This window comes from Oreochromis niloticus, linkage group LG12, assembly GCF_001858045.2.
Source record: "Oreochromis niloticus isolate F11D_XX linkage group LG12, O_niloticus_UMD_NMBU, whole genome shotgun sequence".
NCBI lineage: Eukaryota > Metazoa > Chordata > Actinopteri > Cichliformes > Cichlidae > Oreochromis > Oreochromis niloticus.
In genome coordinates, this window is record NC_031977.2 from 26,836,954 (window position 1) to 26,858,045 (window position 21,092).

The following is a 21,092-nucleotide window of genomic DNA, read 5'->3' on the forward strand; positions in this document are numbered from 1 at the left end:
TTCAGAGCCTGCGCGTGAGTCCGTTCAGTCCCGTTGTGACAGTTTACCCTTGTTAGTATGGCCGTGTTTCTCAGTGTTTTTGAATCCTGCTTGTTGTGAATACCTATGCCGACGTGTGTATGTTTGTTGTTTAGAAGTGTTACTACCACCTAGTGGTAACTAAGCAGAACATTTTTTTTGTAGAGGAAGTTGTCTACAGGAGGTAGCGTGCTCTATTGCTTCAGTGGAAAATTGTGATTCTGATGTCAATCTATGCAATCCTGGTGTTAAAGTCCACAATATCGGCTTCGTCCGTAAGCTCTTATACATTTAATGTGCATTAAGTTTTAACACTATTTTGAGTTAAATCATTTGGAGGCAAGTAGATGCTTGTATTTTCAGCAGATGCTTCATTTGTGGTTATGTTTTAATTGCACTGTGTTAGAAATGTTCCAAGCAGAACATTTCTTTAGATCTCTCTTTTATCAGAGCAGTGGGTCCCTGAATGCACTGAAAACCACAGTAATGCACAAGCAATGCTTTTTATTTTTGAGTTCAAAGAATGTAGGTTAACCATGAAAATCAATGAGTTAGCTAAACAGAAAAATGGAAACTAATGCGTCATCATTTCAAAGCCTTAAGTCAAATGTTCACATTTATCATAAATAATAAGCATTGTGCACAGTGGATGGAAATATGTAGGAAGGTAACGGAGTTTCATCTACACTTGTAACCACAAAAACTTTAAAATAATAAATAAGAATTTGTGGAGGTAAACAGATCAGTTGTATTTAGTGCAGCATATTTTAGAACAGTCTTATATTCTTGTTGGCATTACTGTAATTGTCTTTTGAAGAAATCCATCCTTCCATTCTCTTCCACTTAAATTTAAAGCTTTCATAGGGCAAGAGGCGGGGTACACCCTGGACAAGTCACCAGCCCGTCACAGGGCTAATACAGAGAGTCAGACAGTCATTCACACTCACATTCACACCTATGCCCAATTTAGAATCACCAGGTAACCCAACCCCAATACCTGCATGTCTTTGGACTGTGGGAGCAACCTCGAGTACCTGAGTACTTGGAGAGAACTCATGCAAACACAGGGAGAGGGAGGAGTGCTAACTACAGCATTACCTTATTTTTTTTTATTTTTTTTTTTCCTTGAAGGAAGAAAAAAATCCTTGAAAGAATGAAAATCAAAGATATTAAGTATCTTAGGCATCAAAGTCAGGCTGTAATTACAACTTTTCCTGTTTATATTCATGCATAAAGATATGCTATAAGCTATTCACAAGCTATACTAAAGATGACACTTCTATTTAATTGCAGTGCAAACAGCGAAAGAAAGAGAGAAGGAAACATGTCTTTTTCATTGATGCTTGTAGCTTTAATGGTAATATAAATGACAGTACTCAAAGAATTTTTTAGTTTTTTTTTTTCTATTAAAGCAGAAAAAGCAAAGGTATGCTAATTTTTTTGGGGGGGTTAAGCACAAATAGAATGAGAAATGAAATAAACAAAATAGCATACTTCGCGTGCTTAGGAATTTATCTTTGTCAAAAAAATGTTTACAGGTCTCAATTTCAGTTTACATTTGTAATACAGGAGGTTCTGAATCTGTTTGGTTGACAGGGTGAATAATCTCACTTTGTTGCTTCACTTTTATGGGTTTTGTGTGCATTTAAACAAATAATTTTTCTGTGTTTTTACTGCAGCAGTGGCATTCATCTGCAGCAACCAGGAACGCTCCTGCTTGGGAGTACTTTAAGTTGTTTGGAAAAAATGGTTTCTGGGATAACAATTTTTATGTATGGTTATTCACAAACTATCACGGTCACTGTGTCCATTTTTGTATACACAGTACTTAAAAATTATAGCAAGCAAGTAGAAAGTAAAATATAAAATATAGAATCAATGAGCCGTTACAATAGATATTGCTCAAGTAAGGGGTCTATGGTGATAGCTGTGGTAGATTTGACAAAAAAGCATCAAAGATTCCCTTCTTGCTCAGCTCATATAGATTGATGCCTGTGGATTCATAACATTTCAGAAAACCTCATTGTATTTTTGATCCAGGAGAGTTGTTTCACTGAGAGAAATGAGTAGACTCCAGGAAAATTGTTGCCGCAATCCTTTGGTCCAAATGAAGTGACCCCAACCAGTGCTCCATTACACAGCAGTGGACCTCCAGAATCCCCCTGTAGCAAGAATAAATACATGATAGTCTTTCTTTGACCAACTTACAGGTATGAAAATGCCAAAAAAAAGTTGCTGAGCTCAATGGCTTTTCAAGAAGAAAAACAATGCATTATTGATACTTACCCTACATGTATCACCCTCATCTAAACTATTTGCACCAGCACATATCATGCCCTTGGTGATAACAGGGTTTCCGTTGTAATAATGACCAGAGTTGCATGTATGTCTGCTGACCACAGTGACATTGACAGACAGGAGAACATCTGATATTTGGTTGTTTTCAGTTACTCCCCATCCAGCCACCATACACTTGCTTCCAGGTGGAGGGTCTCTGACAATGTTGTCCAGTTGGAGGGGTTTCACTGCCATGGTTAGTATCACTGGTTCCTTGAGCTGAAAAATAATTAAATGGAAATATTTAGTGTTGGGGATAAATGGAATACATGTACCGGCATTACGTATTTAAAATACAAAATATGAGTAACTGTATTCCGTTACAGTTTAAAAAGGTGGTATTCAGAATACAGTTACTTTGTTGAAATAATGGATTGAATTGCATTTATATAGCGCTTTTCTAGGCACCCAAAGCACTTTACAATTCCACTATTCATTCACTCTCACACACTGGTGGAGGCAAGCTACAGTTGTAGCCACAGCTGCCCTGGGGCAGACTGACAGAAGTGAGGCTGCCATATCACACCCCTCTGGCCATCACCAGTAGGCGGTAGGGTAAAATGCCTTGCCCAGGGACACAACAACCAGGACCGAGAGAGCAGGGGGATCGAACCGGCAACCTTCCGGTTACAGATGAGCTTCCCAATCCCCTGAGCCACGGTCGCCTCGTGGGATCACACGGCGGTCTTTTCCTTTTTCATGTGTTAGGGTATGCCTAATGCCTGGGTCTCAATCTCGTGGCCCATGTCACCTCTACTTGCGGCCATAAAATGACCTGAAGAAATATTTTTAAAAATTACTGTTCAAAAAATGATCTAATATGAAGACAATAGGCAGAGTGTTACAGGCATAGTCCTAAAGAATGTAGCCTCACGGTCAGTGTAGCCCCATTGCAAGTAAGCTATTAAGACTCGACTGTACACTTTGTTTTTCTCCGAAACAATAAGTTCAGTTGGAGCAGCCATTCAACGCCTCTCTCTGTCTCTCACTAGCAAAGTTGACCCAGACAACAAAGTAAAGCTAGTTTTCGGCTACGAGGCCGACACAGAACCTGACGTATTAGCCGGAGGTCCCTTTACTATGGTTCGGTGCCGCGGACCTGTTTTATATACACCCAGAAAAAGTGCAGCCTAATGGCCACCTTACTGTTACTCATTTTATATTAAGAATTAAAATAGTTGGTATTGGTATGGCGACTATCCTTCAATAATAGTAATAAATCAATCCGCAATAGCACATTCATGTAGATGTAAAAAGCTTGATAATATATTAAGTAATCCAAAGTATTCAGAATACGTTACTCTCATTGAGCAACGTAACGGAATACATTACAAAATACATTTTGGGGCATGTAATCTGTAGTGAAATACATTTTAAAAGTAACCTTCCTAACACTGGAAATATTACATATTGATAATGACTGCTTATATTTGACCTTTACAGAGCTGGTCATGAATTAAATATTCATGTAGCACTATGCTAAAATCTTGAACCACAACTCAAACCTGCCACACAAAACTTTTATTTATTGTTCTTTGTAGTGAACAGCAGGATGTACCTCATATTTTCAACCAATGTCCATACTTCAGCAAATAGAGGATGATGGAGAAAAAAGAAAGAAACTATGGAAGGGGAATCTGTCTTACTATTGTCAGGGGTAGAGGTGGAGGAGAAAGACCAAGCATCAGAGCAGGAAGGTGAAAGCTCATAGGACACATCAGCTTTTGATGAGCCTGAACTGGGACCTACGGCCCATTTTAAAAGGAGCAATTTACTGCAGGTCTCTGACATTTTTAGAAATTACAAAATGCCCACAATGGATTCTGCCTGTTGTCATTTTGCTCCTTCTCAGGCTCCTCAAAAGCTTGTATGTCCTCCTTCTGAACTTTCACCTTGTTGCTCTAATGTCTGGCCCTCCTCCACTTCATCCCCTGACAGTTCTAAATATGACTCTACTTGACTCTACTTCATCATATCATTTTGTGATCTAACAAGACCTTATGTCCGCTTCAAGGGATAGAAGATAAATTAATAACAAACAATAAGACACAACATGTTTCTTTGAAACAAAAATCTAATTATCAAAGTATTTTTCTTCTGGGTTTCAGGGTAACTTTTGCTTCACTTGGTATTGATCAGTGAATTATCAACTTACCTTGAGCAACATGAGGTCATTGCCCTTGAATGCACTGTAATAGCCAGGACGAGGAAATCGTTTCTCAACCTCTCTGACCTGCCAAGAATCAACTTCCACTTTCCTGAGGGAGTGCGCTCCCAGGATCACTAGAGTCATACTGTAAACAAAAACAGTTCATGTATATAAAATGGTAATAGGTCAGAAGTGTGTAAAACAATCATAAAATAATAATAGTTCCCTCATTATATATGGAAAATTCCACCCGTGCTGTTATTGAGCCTTAAATGAATTTCAAGATATTTTCCCACAGCTGAATGAAAATTTCAACATTATAAAAATGTTTTAGATTATAAAATCTATCTCATATTTCATGTGTATGTAGCTGTGATTTCTGTTATTCTTTAACTGAGTGCAATTTTGTCTCTCGGACAATGACTAGTGCAAACAAAATACTCTGTGAAGATACAACATACAATAAAATGAACAAACTATAAATAAAAATAACTTATTTCCCAATGTTTTAAATGTTGTATATTAATCCTCTCCATTCATTTTAAAAAATTTTACATTAATAATTATAATAAATATAATAAAGAAATTAAACTTTGTATAGTCCATCTGTTTTTTTTTTGTTTGTTTGTTTTGTTGTTTTACGTTTTTGTTTTTTTTTTGTCTGATGAATATTCTTTCATATTTCTGTATACGATTTATTTGACCTGTATTTTTTTGGGTTCTAAAAACTCAATAAACACATTGTTACAAAAAAAGTAATTATAATGAAGTGTTTTATATGACGCTTGAAAAGATTCTGGACAAAATAAACTGACACATTTTAGTGTCTACTTTCTTGTTCCAGTTCTGAAGCAAGTCTAACATAAAATACCTTTAAAGAAGATTATTGTGTGTTTGTTATTTAAAAGGCACCTTTTATATGTATTTATGAATATTTTGAAGGCTGGATTAGAAATGTTTTTTTTGTCATTTCTTGGAGTGTAATCAACCTCTGGTTTCATTAATCTACCAAGCTGTCAGATCAAGTCGTCTTACATACCTTTTCCTTGTGATCGCTTGTTAAATCTCTTTATGTATTATCATTCACACAGTCAGTTAAACATAAATATTGCAATATTTTGATTTGAAAGTTTAAGAAAAGTAAGCGTTCCTACTCAGTGCAGTGGGCAGCTGTCAGGACCCATTGTGGATGGATTAATGTCCCGCCACACATAGCTCGTTCACTTCTCACATGAGCCATGAAAGGCAGTGAGTGTGGCTCAACTTCTTTCCCTCTAATAATCTCAGAGCCATGACCTAAAGCAAAAAAATAAAAAATCCAGTCACATAACAAAATCAGCGCATCATGAAATCAAAAACAGATGAGTGAAACAAACACCCTGTGACAACTGTTTTGTAATGCTTTATACACATGTAATGTGTGTTTTACATGTCACATGTAATAGATGTAATACATCAGTAATATATCTTTCATACATTACTGATGTATTACATTCAAATTGTTTCCATGATGGACAAAGTATATTTTTTTAAAAATACATTTAAAATAAAATAGAAGAAATTACTTGCCTGGCTGGATGATGAAGAGAAACATGCATGAGACGAAAACACTGAAATTCCTCAGGCAGGACATTTCTTCTTACCTCTTTGATCAGATGTTGAATGTTGAAACTCACAGTGACGCTCAGTTTTATATGTTGAACTACAAGGATGTGGTATGACCACAGAATTAATGAGTCAGGAAAATGAACATATGCACACAAATGTATATACACACACACACACACACACACACACACACACACACACACACACACACACAGAGTTACGGCCGTAGCAGTGGGCCCGTGGAAGTGCCTTTTTTCATTGTTGTTTGTTTGTTGCTGTCTTTGTTGTAGTGACCTTTTTCCTTTTTGTTGTTAGTGATAAAACGGCGTTGCCGTCTCTTTGTGTTAAGCTTATTCATAAAAAAACATTAATATATGTTAAACACCGCTGCTTGGTTTCCTTTTCATTCTGTTCCTGAACCATTTGTTACCGGTCCCCACACACACTCCTAGACCTCCTTCGTAGGGACGTAACACACAAACTATGTAACAGTAATTTGGCCAAAGTGACAAGAATTATTTTGAAGGAGTAAAGATGAGTCAGAATTATGTCAGCAGCTTGCTGATGGCTACCAAAAGCATCTGGTTGAGGTGGGATATATGCATATTTTTGAGTTCGTGTGTATATTTTTGACCTCATGTGGATTGAAAATACATGTAATCTTTTGAACCCAACTCATTATAGATAGATGTTGTATGGTGATTCTCTGATGGAAAAACAACATTCAGAGAAATCATTAAAGCGTCCACATTTCTCAGACAGAACATTTTTTCTTATCTTTAGTTTATCAGGCGTTGAATGCACTGAAACCCAATGTGCTGCAAAGCTTTTTATGTTGAGCTCAAAAGATGTGCTCTCACCACGAGTCAGCAAAATAGAGACATGGGAATTGATGCATTCTGATAAGCTTGTGGCCAAATTTAATATGATAATAACCATTTAGTTCCTGTGTGATGGGGGCTCACCACATGTCACATTGCCACTGGGTGCAGTGACAACGTGACATGTAGGTATGTCACTGAAGTCACAGATATGGGTGAACATGCAAACTTCACAAAGAAAGGCCCCAGCCAAATAAAGAGTAAACAGTACAAATATATACAAAATATCCCATCCAGTTAGTCTGGAACTCGGAGTATTACGCCTCTTCAAGGTAAAAAAAAGAGAGAAAAAAGAGTAAAACCCCAAGCCATGACACTGTGCATCTTTCATTCTCCCTTGTAGAAGCTTTCATGCAACTCTACTGCTGGGATTCAGTTCCACCGTAACGGGTCATCATATTCTAACTGCCAAATACCTCTATCTGAATTCTTTACATCAAATAAATCATGTTCAATTCCTTCTAATGATGTCTTCTTATTGAAATATTTTAAATACAATGAGATTTCTATAGACAAATACATGGATGTGCCATGGGCTCCCTAGTGGCACACACTGTAGCCAACCTTTACATGGAGGTAGTGGAAAGTAAAGCTCTTTGAAGGGGACAGCACCTAGCCACTGGTACAGATAAGTGGATGACACCTGGGTCAAAATCACAACCCAAAAAGTAGAAGCCTTTACTGTTCGCATCAACTCAGTGAATAGAAAACATAAAGTTTACCAGGGAAGATATGACATGATAATAGTTTGCCACTTCTGGACTGGTCTAAGCCAGAAGGGGAAAAAAGGACCACATACATTTAAAGAAGCCTATTAAAACATCTGGTTATGCCAACTGGGCCTTCAGCAAATAAGTCCTGAGCACAGATACACAGGAAAGAAGGTCCGACACCAAATATGGAGAAACAGAACAAGCTTGTCATCCCTTATGCAGCAGGTTTATCAGAGAAATTCAGAAGAATTTTCTCCAATATATTTTGTTTTGTAAATGGATAACAGGTGGAGTAATTGATTGAAATGTCTAAATAAAAGACTGTTTGATTCTTGTTTGAATCTGCGGTTGAGTCTGTTCAGTCAGCCCTGACACAAACAAACAAACAGACAAAAAAATGTAGTTTTTTTGTTTTTCTTTAAAATTTCTATTATTGTATAACAAGACAAAACTGCAAACCTGAAAGCATTTTTTCTCATTCCTAACTAACTGAAGCCTTTCATTGAACCAACAAATAAACAAATTTGTACTCTTTCTGGCCACACACGTGGCAGCACTTCTAGTATCATTTTATTTGTATTCAACAAAATAAAAATTCAGAGATAAGTGTACACATACGTTTTTGACTGCTAGGGAAAACTATTTTCTTTACAAATAACTCTCTCACTGAACTAACACAGCCAATCACTCAACATGTTTGTACTCTCTGCTCATATTACCTTCATATTGAATAAGTTTTTGCTTTTTAAAGATGTATTTTAACATTGTACTGAACAACAAACAAATCCTCCCTGACAAGAAAAAAAAAAAACTTCAGGGGGCCAAATTCCATTATATTTCATCACGTCACTATACGGGCCACAAGTAAGGGTGACGTGGGTTGCAAATGACCCACAGGCCACAAGTTTCAGACCCCTGGTGTAATTATATATACACAAAAATACATTATAGATTATTGTGAATACGTTTGCTTTTACCCTCCTAGTAATGGCCAGCAATTAATATTTGTCCTCTGTCAGGGACATGAGTCTGAGACTGCACTGTCAACCACCATTTATCGAATCTATATGACTCCTGTTGTAGTTGAATGGGACATCCTGGACTTTCTATTGATGCCACATTTGTGGGGGGCCAGAGATGGGCACTAACGTGAAATCTGATTACTTTTTTCCAAGTAATTTTCAAAGTAAGGGGTTACTATCGCAAAAAAGTAATTAGATCACTGTTACTTTCCCGTAAGCACGTGTCACACAGTGGAACTTTTTTGTTGTTATTATTCTTTCATATTGATTTTATTTTGATTTTAGTGTTTATTTTCAAGTATAGTTTTTATTGCATGATTTTATTCTAATGTTTGTATTGTATGGTTTTTAGTGTTTTATTTGACATTGTTTTAATCCACTTTGGATTGGCTGGGCATGGGACAATTTGCTGATAGGGATCACCTATCAGCTGTTTAAAGACCTATTAAAGACCTATTAAAAGCAAGCTAGTGGAGCACTGGAGCACAGAGGCCCCAGACATGAAGAGGAATGCAAGAAGGCCAGTAGAAAAAGAGGGACCCTCTTCCTCATTGTGGGGGTGCGACGCTTCATCTGGAGAAGGACGGGTCAGCGTGACGTGGCCACCCAGTCCTGACAGCAGGAACAGCGACAGTAGGAGACAGCGTGTGTGATTGGCAGCAGGGGAGAGGTATACCTCTGCCTGCATTTGTGAGTAGTGTCTCCACTTTTGTTCACCGGTGCAGCTGTGTTGGGAGAGGTCGCCATGGCTATAAGCCAGGGCCACTTCCGGGATAATTGTTCTGGCCCCTATTTGTTCATTTACAGGGCACTGACACGAGGGGAGCCGTGGTGGCATCACACGACGGACTCCAGTGCAGAATGCTAGCTGGGTTGGGATGTGATGAGCCCAGTGAAGGGACGAGAGGGGGATAGGAGGCTCCTCCTCGTCTGCCTGGGACGAGGCTGGCACCTAGCATAAAATGTTACACTTTGGAAGTGAGAACAGGGAAAATTTCACCCACACTGTAATCATGTTATAAATGAATTTCAAGATATGTTCCCACAGCTGAAGGAAAATTATTACTATTTCATATTTAATGTGTATGTAGCTGTGATGTCTGTTATTCTTTAACTGAGTGCAATTTTGCTTCTACAACAACATACTGTGAAGATACAACATACAAGAATATGGACAAACTAAAAATGCAAAATTGATTAAAATGATCAGATGTTGAATGTTGAAACTCACTGTGATGCTCAGCTTTATATATTGAACTGCAAGCATGTGGTATGACCACAGAAATTAATGAGTCAGCAAAATGAACATATGCACACAAATGGTTAATAATGTGTGGTATATCAGTAAGTATATTGGTTAACTCTGTCACCAAGTAAGTAAAATCATGAAGAAGGAGGCCTAGCAATTTCTTTAACTTCACAAAAACTAGACCACTGAACCTTGGTAATAACTGGGCCTTTCTCAGGTGTCCAACAGGACAATGATCCCAAACTCATAAAAACTTGTTCTAGAATGGATAAAGCAGCCACACATTAGGCTTCTGGAATGGCTGTCTCAAAGGCCCAACATCAACCCTACTGAAGATTTGTTGACTGTGGTTTAAAGTAAGGCCAATGCAAGGAAACCAACCATTTTAAAACTAAACTCTTTTAGTTCTTCCACAATTATGTCAGCAGCTTGCTGATGGCTACCAAAAGCCTCTGGTCGATGTGTGGCATCTGCATATATTTGAGTCTGTATGCATATTTTTGAGTTTGTGTGTATATTTTTGACCTCATGTGGATTGAAAATAAATGTAATCTTTTGAACCCAACTCATTATAGATATATGTCACATGGTGATTCTCTGATGGAAAAACAACATTCAGAGAAATCATTAAAGCGTCCACATTTCTCAGACAGAACATTTTTTCTTATCTTTAGTTTATCAGGCGTTGAATGCACTGAAACCCAATGTGCTGCAAAGCTTTTTATGTTGAGCTCAAAAGATGTGCTCTCACCACGAGTCAGCAAAATAGAGACATGGGAATTGATGCATTCTGATAAGCTTGTGGCCAAATTTAATATGATAATAACCATTTAGTTCCTGTGTGATGGGGGCTCACCACATGTCACATTGCCACTGGGTGCAGTGACAACGTGACATGTAGGTATGTCACTGAAGTCACAGATATGGGTGAACATGCAAACTTCACAAAGAAAGGCCCCAGCCAAATAAAGAGTAAACAGTACAAATATATACAAAATATCCCATCCAGTTAGTCTGGAACTCGGAGTATTACGCCTCTTCAAGGTAAAAAAAAGAGAGAAAAAAGAGTAAAACCCCAAGCCATGACACTGTGCATCTTTCATTCTCCCTTGTAGAAGCTTTCATGCAACTCTACTGCTGGGATTCAGTTCCACCGTAACGGGTCATCATATTCTAACTGCCAAATACCTCTATCTGAATTCTTTACATCAAATAAATCATGTTCAATTCCTTCTAATGATGTCTTCTTATTGAAATATTTTAAATACAATGAGATTTCTATAGACAAATACATGGATGTGCCATGGGCTCCCTAGTGGCACACACTGTAGCCAACCTTTACATGGAGGTAGTGGAAAGTAAAGCTCTTTGAAGGGGACAGCACCTAGCCACTGGTACAGATAAGTGGATGACACCTGGGTCAAAATCACAACCCAAAAAGTAGAAGCCTTTACTGTTCGCATCAACTCAGTGAATAGAAAACATAAAGTTTACCAGGGAAGATATGACATGATAATAGTTTGCCACTTCTGGACTGGTCTAAGCCAGAAGGGGAAAAAAGGACCACATACATTTAAAGAAGCCTATTAAAACATCTGTCTGTGAAGATTCTCAGTCAGTTTGAGTTCCCTCCCCAGACGCCTTAACACCCACTCAAATCCTGGGCCATCTGACCTCAGGAATTCACATGACAAGGTGGGGCCAGGTTTCACAATGGGCTCACCCGAAACCCTGGCTGATTAGGTCCCACACCCGCTTTCACACCTTGGCGCATGTGATTAGAGGATCACCAGGGTGTCCTTTGTCCCTCCTTGGGGGGGATACTCCCACTGGGTTTAAATCTGGGACTCTCGGCCATTTGACCTTAGAACTGAAGAAGCTTCTCGGATGAGAGGTGAAACGTCTTCAAGCAACTTAAAGAAGTCCAGACGCTTTTCTTTGCAAACTCCTTTGATTAAAACATCTGGTTATGCCAACTGGGCCTTCAGCAAATAAGTCCTGAGCAAAGATACACAGGAAAGAAGGTCCGACACCAAATATGGAGAAACAGAACAAGCTTGTCATCCCTTATGTAGCAGGTTTATCAGAGAATTGCAGAAGAATTTTCTGCAAGCACGACATCCCAGCCCGTGGGTGGGGTCCACTCAGGCTCCTCAAGTTTTGGCATGTTTTCTGAGCTCTGACCTTCATGTTCTAATATCTGGCCCTGCCATATCTCCTTGTCTGAAAGCAAGTCTGACCTCACTTCTACAATTCTGAGTAAAATCCTTTCTCTCTGACTCACAAAAACAGATCATTTGTGTTTAGTGCAGCGCACTGTGGTATATTCTCAATAAATGCTTCACTGGTCCTTCACCTGAGTTGGTGAAGCCCCAGTTGGGAGAACTAGATGTTTTAATTGCACTTAGAAATTTTCTAAGCAGAACATTTCTTTAGATCTCTCTTTTATCAGAGCAGTGGTTCCCTGACTGCACTGAAAACTGCAGTAATGCACAAGCAATGCCTTTTATTTTGGAGTTTAAAGAATGCAGGTTAACCACAAAAAAAATCAATGAGTTAGCTAAACAGAGAAATGGAAACTAATGCGTCATCATTTCAAAGCCTGTGGTCAAATGTTCACATTTATCATAAATAATAAGCATTGTGCACAGTGGATGGAAATATGTAGGAAGGTAACTGATACTTTCATCTACACTTGTAACCACAAAACTTAAAAAATAAATAAATGAGAATTTGTGGAGGTAAACAGATCAGTTGTGTTTAGTGCAGCATATTTTGGAACAGTCTCATATTCTTGTTGGCATTACTGTAATTGTCTTTTGAAGAAATCCATCCTTCCATTCTCTTCCACTTAAATTTAAAGCTTTCATAGGGCAAGAGGCGGGGTACACCCTGGACAAGTCACCAGCCCGTCACAGGGCTAACACAGAGAGTCAGACAGTCATTCACACTCACATTCACACCTATGCCCAATTTAGAATCACCAGTTAACCCAACCCCAATACCTGCATGTCTTTGGACTGTGGGAGCAACCTCGAGTACCTGAGTACCTGGAGAGAACTCATGCAAACACAGGGAGAGCATGCAAACTCCACACAGAAAGACGAGATGGTGAATTCAAATCCAGGACCTTCTCGCTGTGATGAAGCAGTGCTAACTACAGCATTACCTTATTTTTGATCTTTTTTTCATTTAAAAAAAAAATTATTGGAAGGAAAGAAAATCAAAAACACTAAGCATATTGGGCATCAAAGTCAGGCTGTAATTACCTCTTTTCCACTGTTTATATTTTTGGAGATTATGTATCGGAATTTCAGGAGCTGGACCACACTCCTTCCGGTTCTCATCTATATACGTTCTCCCAGTTCTGCAAGCTGTTCATTCTCGTTCACGTGCCCCACCCTGCCTCCTTTTTTCAATTCTTCAACTTCTTCACTTCTATTTAGTACATGGGGATCTGCCAGGCCAGTGAGCCGTCACCAGTCCCCTTCAAGGCCTTCCCCAAACCAAAGCTCAATTCATGTCCAAGCATTCATCTTTACCAACTAAAATGCTGTTAAACCTAAAATGAGGACGTGGGCCCACTTAGTGAAATGCATAAATGTAAGCTCTAAGGTATGCATAGGGTATACTAAAGATGACACTCTTAAAGAATGGCAGTACAAACAGCGAAAGAAAGACAGAAGGGAACGTCTTTTCTATTGATGCTTCTAGCTTTAATGGTAATATGAATGACAGTGCTCAAAGATTTTTTTTAATGTTTTTTTCTATTAATAAAGTAGAATAAGCAGAGCGTATGTTATTTTTTTATTTTTTGGTCAGGTGTGTGTGTGTGGGGGGGGGGGGGGGGGGGCAATCACAAATAGAATGAGAAATGAAATAAACAAAATAGCATACTTAGCGTGCTTAGGAATTTATCTTTGTCAAAAAAAAATGTTTACAGGTCTCAATTTCAGTTTACATTTGTAATACAGGAGGTTCTGAATCTGTTTGGTTGACAGGCTGAATAATCTCACTTTGCTGCTTCACTTTTATAAGTTTTGTGTGCATTTAAACAAAAAATTTTTCTGTGCTTTTACTGCAGCAGTGGCATTCATCTGCAGCAACCAGGAACGCTCCTGCTTGGGAGTACTTTAAGTTGTTTGGAAAAAAAAAATGCTTCAAGGGATAACAATTTTTATGTATGGTTATTATATAAAGTAAAATATAAAATGTAGAATCAATGAGCTGTTACAATAGAAAATAATAAGGGGTCTATGGTGATAGCTGTTGCAGATTTGACAAGAAACATCCTAAAAAAGTTTCCCTTCTTGCTCAGCTTAGATAGATTAATGCCTGCGGATTCATCATATTTCAGATAACTTCATTGTATTTTTGATCCAGGAGAGTTGTTTCTCTGTGACAAAGGAAAAGACTGGACGTTTCATGGAGCCACAATTCTTTGGTCCAAATGAAGTGACCCCAACCAGTGCTCCATTACACAGCAGTGGACCTCCAGAATCCCCCTGTAGGAATAAATACATGATAGTCTTTCTTTGACTAACGCACTGGTGTGAAAATGCCAAAAAACAAGTTGCTGAGCTCAATGGCTTTTCAAGAAGAAAACAATCCATTATTGATACTTACCATACATGTATCACCCTCATCTAAACCATCATGACCTGCACATATCATGTTACTGGTGATGACAGGGTGATGGTTGTAATAAGAGTTGCATGTCTGTCTGCTGACCACAGTCACATTGGCAGACAGGAGAACATCTGATGTTTGGTTGTTTTCAGTTTGTCCCCATCCAGCAACCATACACTTGCTTCCAGGTGGAGGGTCTCTGACGATTTTGCCCAGCTGAAGGGGTTTCACTGTATTGGTTAGAATCGCTGGTTTCTTAAGCTGAAAAATAATTACATGGAAATATTACATATTGTTAATGACTGTTTATATTTGACCTTTACAGAGTTGGTCATAAAGTAAATATTCATGCAGCACTGTGCTAAAGTCTTGAACCACAACTCATTTATTTATATATTTTGTGTTGTAAATGGAAAATAGGTGGCATAACTTCTTGAAATGTCTAAATATATATATACACAAAAATACATTATATATTAATGTGAATAAGTTTACTTTTACCTTTTGTCCTCCTAGTAATACCCAGCAATTAATTTTTGTCCTCTGCCAGAGACATGAGCCTAAAACTGCACTTTCAATCACCATTTATGCAATCTATATGACTCCTGGTGTAGTTGAATGGGACATCTTGAACTTTTTATTGATGCCGCATTTATGGGGGCTGGACTAATGGAGCACATGAACTTTCTTTCAAAAATGATGGAAATTGCAGTTTCCATATTGTATGGCGAAAAGGGAGGTGAAGTGACATTTTTTTGCATATATTATAATTCTGTTGCTTAACATTTAATTTTTTTCTTCAATTTCAGGGCCTTTGATTTAGTTGGATTTCGGAAATGCACAGTAATTTAATGACTTCCAGCACAAAACCTTTATTTATTGTTCTTTGTAGTGAACAGCAGGATGTACCTCATATTTTCAACCAATGTCCATACTTCAGCAAATAGAGGATGATGGAGAAAAAAATGGAAGGGGAATCTGTCTTCCTATTGTCAGGGGTAGAGGTGGAGGAGAAAGACCAAACATCAGAGCAGGAAGGTGAAAGCTCAGAGGACACATCAGCTTTTGATGAGCCTGAACTGGGACCTACGGCCCATTTTAACAGGAGAAATTTACTGCAGGTCTCTGACAGTTTTAGAAATTACAAAATGCCCACAATGGACTCTGCCTGTTGTCATTTTGCTCCTTCTCAGGCTCCTCAAAAGCTGGTATGTCCTCCTTCTGAACTTTCACCTTGTTGCTCTAATGTCTGGCCCTCCTCCACTTCATCCCCTGACAGTTCTAAATATGACTCTGCTTCATCATATCATTTTGTGATCTAACAAGACCTTATGTCCGCTTCAAGGGATAGAAGATAAATTAATAACAAACAATAAGACACAACATGTTTCTTTGAAACAAAAATCTAATTATCAAAGTATTTTTCTTCTGGGTTTCAGGGTAACTTTTGCTTCACTTGGTATTGATCAGTGAATTATCAACTTACCTTGAGCAACATGAGGTCATTGCCCTTGAATGCACTGTAATAGCCAGGACGAGGAAATCGTTTCTCAACCACTCTGACCTGCCAAGAATCAACTTCTACTTTCCTTATGGAGTGTGCTCCCAGGATCACTAGAATCATACTGTAAACAAAAACAGTTCATGTATATAAAATGGTAATAGGTCAGAAGTGTGTAAAACAATCATAAAATAATAATAGTTCCCTCATTATATATGGAAAATTCCACCTGTGCTGTTATTGAGCCTTAAATGAATTTCAAGATATTTTCCCACAGCTGAATGAAAATTTTGACATCATAAAAACATTTCAGATCATGAAACCTATTCCATATTTCATGTGTATGTAGCCGTGATTTCTGTTATTCTTTAACTGAGTGCAATTTTGTCTCTTGGAAAATGGACAAAGTATAAATAAAAAATGAACAATAATTTATTTCCCAGTGTTTTAAATGTTGTATATTCATCCTCTCCATTTATTTTAAACAATTTTACATTAATAATTACAAAAAAGTGTTTGATATATGACGCTTGAAAAGATTCTGGAGAAAATACTCTGAGACATTTTAGTGTCTACTTTTTTGTTCCAGTTCTGAAGCAAGTCTAACATAAAATACCTTTAAAGAAGATTATTGTGTGTTTGTTATTTTAAAGGTACCTTTTATACATACTTATGGATATTTTGAAGCCTGGAATAGAAAAAAAGATTTATTTTTTTTGTCATTTTTTAGAGTGTAATCAACCTCTGGTTTCATTAATCTACCAAGCTGTCAGATCAAGTCGTCTTACAGACCTTTTCCTTGTGATCTCTTGTTAAATCTCTTTATGTATTATCATTCACACAGTCAGTTAAACATAAATATTGCAATATTTTGATTTGAAAGTTTAAGAAAAGTAAGCGTTCCTACTCAGTGCAGTGGGCAGCTGTCAGGACCCATTGTGGATGGATTAATGTCCCGCCACACATAGCTCGTTCACTTCTCACATGAGCCATGAAAGGCAGTGAGTGTGGCTCAACTTCTTTCCCTCTAATAATCTCAGAGCCATGACCTAAAGCAAAAAAATAAAAAATCCAGTCACATAACAAAATCAGCGCATCATGAAATCAAAAACAGATGAGTGAAACAAACACCCTGTGACAACTGTTTTGTAATGCTTTATACACATGTAATGTGTGTTTTACATGTCACATGTAATAGATGTAATACATCAGTAATATATCTTTCATACATTACTGATGTATTACATTCAAATTGTTTCCATGATGGACAAAGTATATTTTTTTAAAAATACATTTAAAATAAAATAGAAGAAATTACTTGCCTGGCTGGATGATGAAGAGAAACATGCATGAGACGAAAACACTGAAATTCCTCAGGCAGGACATTTCTTCTTACCTCTTTGATCAGATGTTGAATGTTGAAACTCACAGTGACGCTCAGTTTTATATGTTGAACTACAAGGATGTGGTATGACCACAGAATTAATGAGTCAGAAAAATGAACATATGCACACAAACACAAACACAAACACACACACACACACAGAGTTACGGCCGTAGCAGTGGGCCCGTGGAAGTGCCTTTTTTTCATTGTTGTTTGTTTGTTGCTGTCTTTGTTGTAGTGACCTTTTTCCTTTTTGTTGTTAGTGATAAAACGGCGTTGCCGTCTCTTTGTGTTAAGCTTATTCATAAAAAAAACATTAATATATGTTAAACACCGCTGCTTGGTTTCCTTTTCATTCTATTCCCAAACCATTTGTTAACGGTCCCCACACACACTCCTAGACCTCCTTCGTGAGGACGTAACACACAAACTATGTAACAGTAATTTGGCCAAAGTGACAAGAATTATTTTGAAGGAGTAAAGATGAGTCAGAATTATGTCAGCAGCTTGCTGATGGCTACCAAAAGCATCTGGTTGAGGTGGGATATATGCATATTTTTGAGTTCGTGTGTATATTTTTGACCTCATGTGGATTGAAAATACATGTAATCTTTTGAACCCAACTCATTATAGATAGATGTTGTATGGTGATTCTCTGATGGAAAAACAACAATTCAGAGAAATCATTAAAGCATCCACATTTCTCAGACAGAACATTTTTTCTTATCTTTAGTTTATTAGGCGTTGAATGCACTGAAACCCAATGTGCTGCAAAGCTTTTTATGTTGAGCTCAAAAGATGTGCTCTATTAAACCCGATCCTTTTTTCCCCATGACAAAACAGAGAAAACCGACTCATAGTGTGTTAAAACAGTTATATTTCTTTTTATTCAATCATCTTCCAGAGAGAGAGAACCCTGCACAGCTCAAACGCCAGTTGCAAGAGCTCTCTAACATTAGAATCATCAGCTGTGTCTTATATGGTGTTATTTCGGTACTTCACACGTCACACAGGCTTGAACATTGCTTATATGGAAAGTTCCTCTTTTTTGTGTTGTTACGTTCCCCTGAGGGGTCTAGGCGGTGAGGGGAAGTAACAAAAGGTGTACGGGTCAGAAAAAGGAGTCAAGGAGGCAAAGGGTTAAATTAAAGAGTTTTATTAAAGTAGCTCAACTAAAAGAGACAGACAAGCCGCTATCACCATTTAAGAAAACAAACAAAACTCAGGCGTTGATCAATAAAGTAAAACGTAAGCCAAAAAGAAAGAGCAGCTCACTAGCTGCAAACACGGACCTGAAACTCACTAGCCGGAAACCACCAAAAACACAGCTCACAAGCTGTAACCACACTAATGGCACTCTGGCCCAGAGCTCACCTTTCCCTGTGCTTAAATACTCTTAATTACTGACGAGAGTCAGCTGCACAAAAGAAAGAAGGTGGCACCTCAGGCAGATGGGAGATTGTAGGACACACCCACACAGGCACCTTCAGGATGAGGCCCTGCTAGGGCCGTAACAGTGTCTATATCTATTAATATGCCTGTGCACTACAACTTCCTGTTTTTCAGTCTGGCTGAGCACTTATTTGTGAGTCAAAGGTGGCCTTGCTCTACAAGCCTTCATTATTAAAGTACATAAAACAATATAATGAGCAGATACACATTAAAAATATTTCTTTTATTCCTAACAGTCCCCCTTTTTCATTTCTCACTTGAGGAATGAACTAATTCCTAATTTAGCACATTTTGTTTACTTCAAGGGCAGCACGGTGGAACGGTGGTTAGCACTGTTGCCGCACAGCAAGAAGGTCCTGAGTTCAATTTCACCATCAGGCCGGGGTCTTTCTGTGTGGAGTTTGCATGTTCTCCCCGTGTTTGCGTAGGTTCCCTCCGGGTACTCCGGCTTCCTCCCACTGTCCAAAGACATGCAGCTTGTGGGGATAGGTTAATTGGATAATCCAAATTGCCACTAGGTGTGAATGTGCGAGTGAGTGTGAATGGTTGTCTGTCCCTGTGTGTTGGCCCTGCGACAGACTGGCGACCTGTCCAGGGTGTACCCCGCCTCTCGCCCTATGACAGCTGGGATAGGCTCCAGCGCCCCCCGCGACCCTGAAAAGGATAAGCGGAAGCGAATGGATGGATGGATGGATGTTTACTTCAATGCAATCCAATTGAATTTTATTTATATAGCACCAAATCACAACAAGGCTCAGGTAGGGGCAGCCTAAATGTAATCTTTGAACCCAACTCATTATAGATATATGTCACATGGTGATTCTCTGATGGAAAAACAACATTCAGAGAAATCATTAAAGCGTCCACATTTCTCAGACAGAACATTTTTTTCTGATCTTTCATTTATCAGGTGTTGAATGCACTGAAACCCAATGTATTGCAAAGCTTTTTATGTTGAGCTCAAAAGATGTGCTCTCACCATGAGTCAGCAAAATAGAGACATGGGAATTGATGCATTCTGATAAGCTTGTGGTCAAATTTAATATGAGTAATAACCATTTAGTTCCTGTGTGATGGGGGCTCACCACATGTCACATTTCCACTGGGTGCAGTGACAACGTGACATGCACAATACAATATTATACAATTTTATTTATATAGCACATTTAAAAACCAGAGGTTTGCCAAAGTGCTTCACAGAACCAATTTAGAGCAATAATAAATACAAATAAATAAAATAATACAAATAAAAATAAAATAAATAAAAATAAAATATACTGACAGCTGGGAGACATAACTAGCCAATAATACACCAGGCATAGTAGTAGTAGGCACAAGCTGAAAGGCTGAATGTTAAATCATTATAAACATTTCTCAAAGCAAAAAAAGATAAGTTACAGTACTCTTAAAAATGCGGGCTCTAGGAGGCGGGGATGGCAAGGCTAAACAAATAACTTTTTAATCGAGATTTAAAAGATTGAATTGAATCAGACGCGCGAATAGCTTGAGGGGGATTATTCCAGAGGTAGAGCGCAATAGAGGCGAATGCGCAGTCACCTCTGGTCTTAAGCCGAGATCTAGGTCACACCAGGAGCATTTGGCCTGCTGATCTAAGCTCTCTCCCAGGAGTATAAAAGCTGAGGAGATCCGCAAAATAGCTGGGCGCGGAGTTATTTATGATTGTAAAAGTGAGCAATAAGATTTTAAAATCAATGCAATATTTAATCGGGAGCCAGTGCAGGTCTGAAAGAACTGGAGTAACAGACTCAAACCTACCAGTTCCAGTTATTAGGTGCACAGCAGCATTTTGAACGAGCTGCAGTCTATGAAAAAGGGCAGATTGGAGACCAGTATAAAGGGAATTACAGTAATCTAATCTTGATCTAACAAAGGCATGGATAAGTTTTTCCAGGGCCTTACGTGGTATGTAGGGCTTGGCCTTAGAGATTAGCAGTGTTGGGACTAACGCGTTATTAAGTAACGCGTTACAGTAACTACGTTATTATTGTGGTAACGAGCACGGTAACTAGTTATTATGCCAAAACCAGGAACGCGTTACTCGTTACTGGGATTTAGATAGGCTCGTTATTCGTTACTTCGTGTGGTGGATATCGCGGAGTTTCCACAGATTCAGTAAGCAAGTGGTGGA

At 38.3% G+C, this 21,092-nt stretch overlaps 2 protein-coding genes across 2 annotated transcripts; both read right to left on the bottom strand.

Annotated features, from left to right (window-relative positions):
* Positions 1 to 1,324: 1,324 nt before the first annotated feature.
* Positions 1,325 to 6,159, bottom strand: LOC100709186 (granzyme K). Its single transcript, XM_003451069.5, has 5 exons — positions 6,074 to 6,159; positions 5,659 to 5,800; positions 4,511 to 4,649; positions 2,305 to 2,574; positions 1,325 to 2,180 (listed from the first exon to the last, which is right to left on the bottom strand). The coding sequence occupies exons 1-5, from the start codon at positions 6,135 to 6,137 to the stop codon at positions 2,019 to 2,021; spliced, it is 777 nt and encodes a 258-aa protein (XP_003451117.1). The 5' UTR covers positions 6,138 to 6,159; the 3' UTR covers positions 1,325 to 2,018.
* A 7,635-nt stretch (positions 6,160 to 13,794) lies between these two features.
* On the bottom strand, positions 13,795 to 17,515 carry LOC100708915 (granzyme A). The gene is made up of 5 exons (XM_003451068.4): positions 17,430 to 17,515; positions 17,015 to 17,156; positions 16,093 to 16,231; positions 14,604 to 14,867; positions 13,795 to 14,482 (listed from the first exon to the last, which is right to left on the bottom strand). Exons 1-5 carry the CDS (start codon positions 17,491 to 17,493, stop codon positions 14,324 to 14,326), a joined length of 768 nt encoding a protein of 255 aa, XP_003451116.1. The 5' UTR covers positions 17,494 to 17,515; the 3' UTR covers positions 13,795 to 14,323.
* Between the last annotated feature and the right edge of the window lie 3,577 nt (positions 17,516 to 21,092).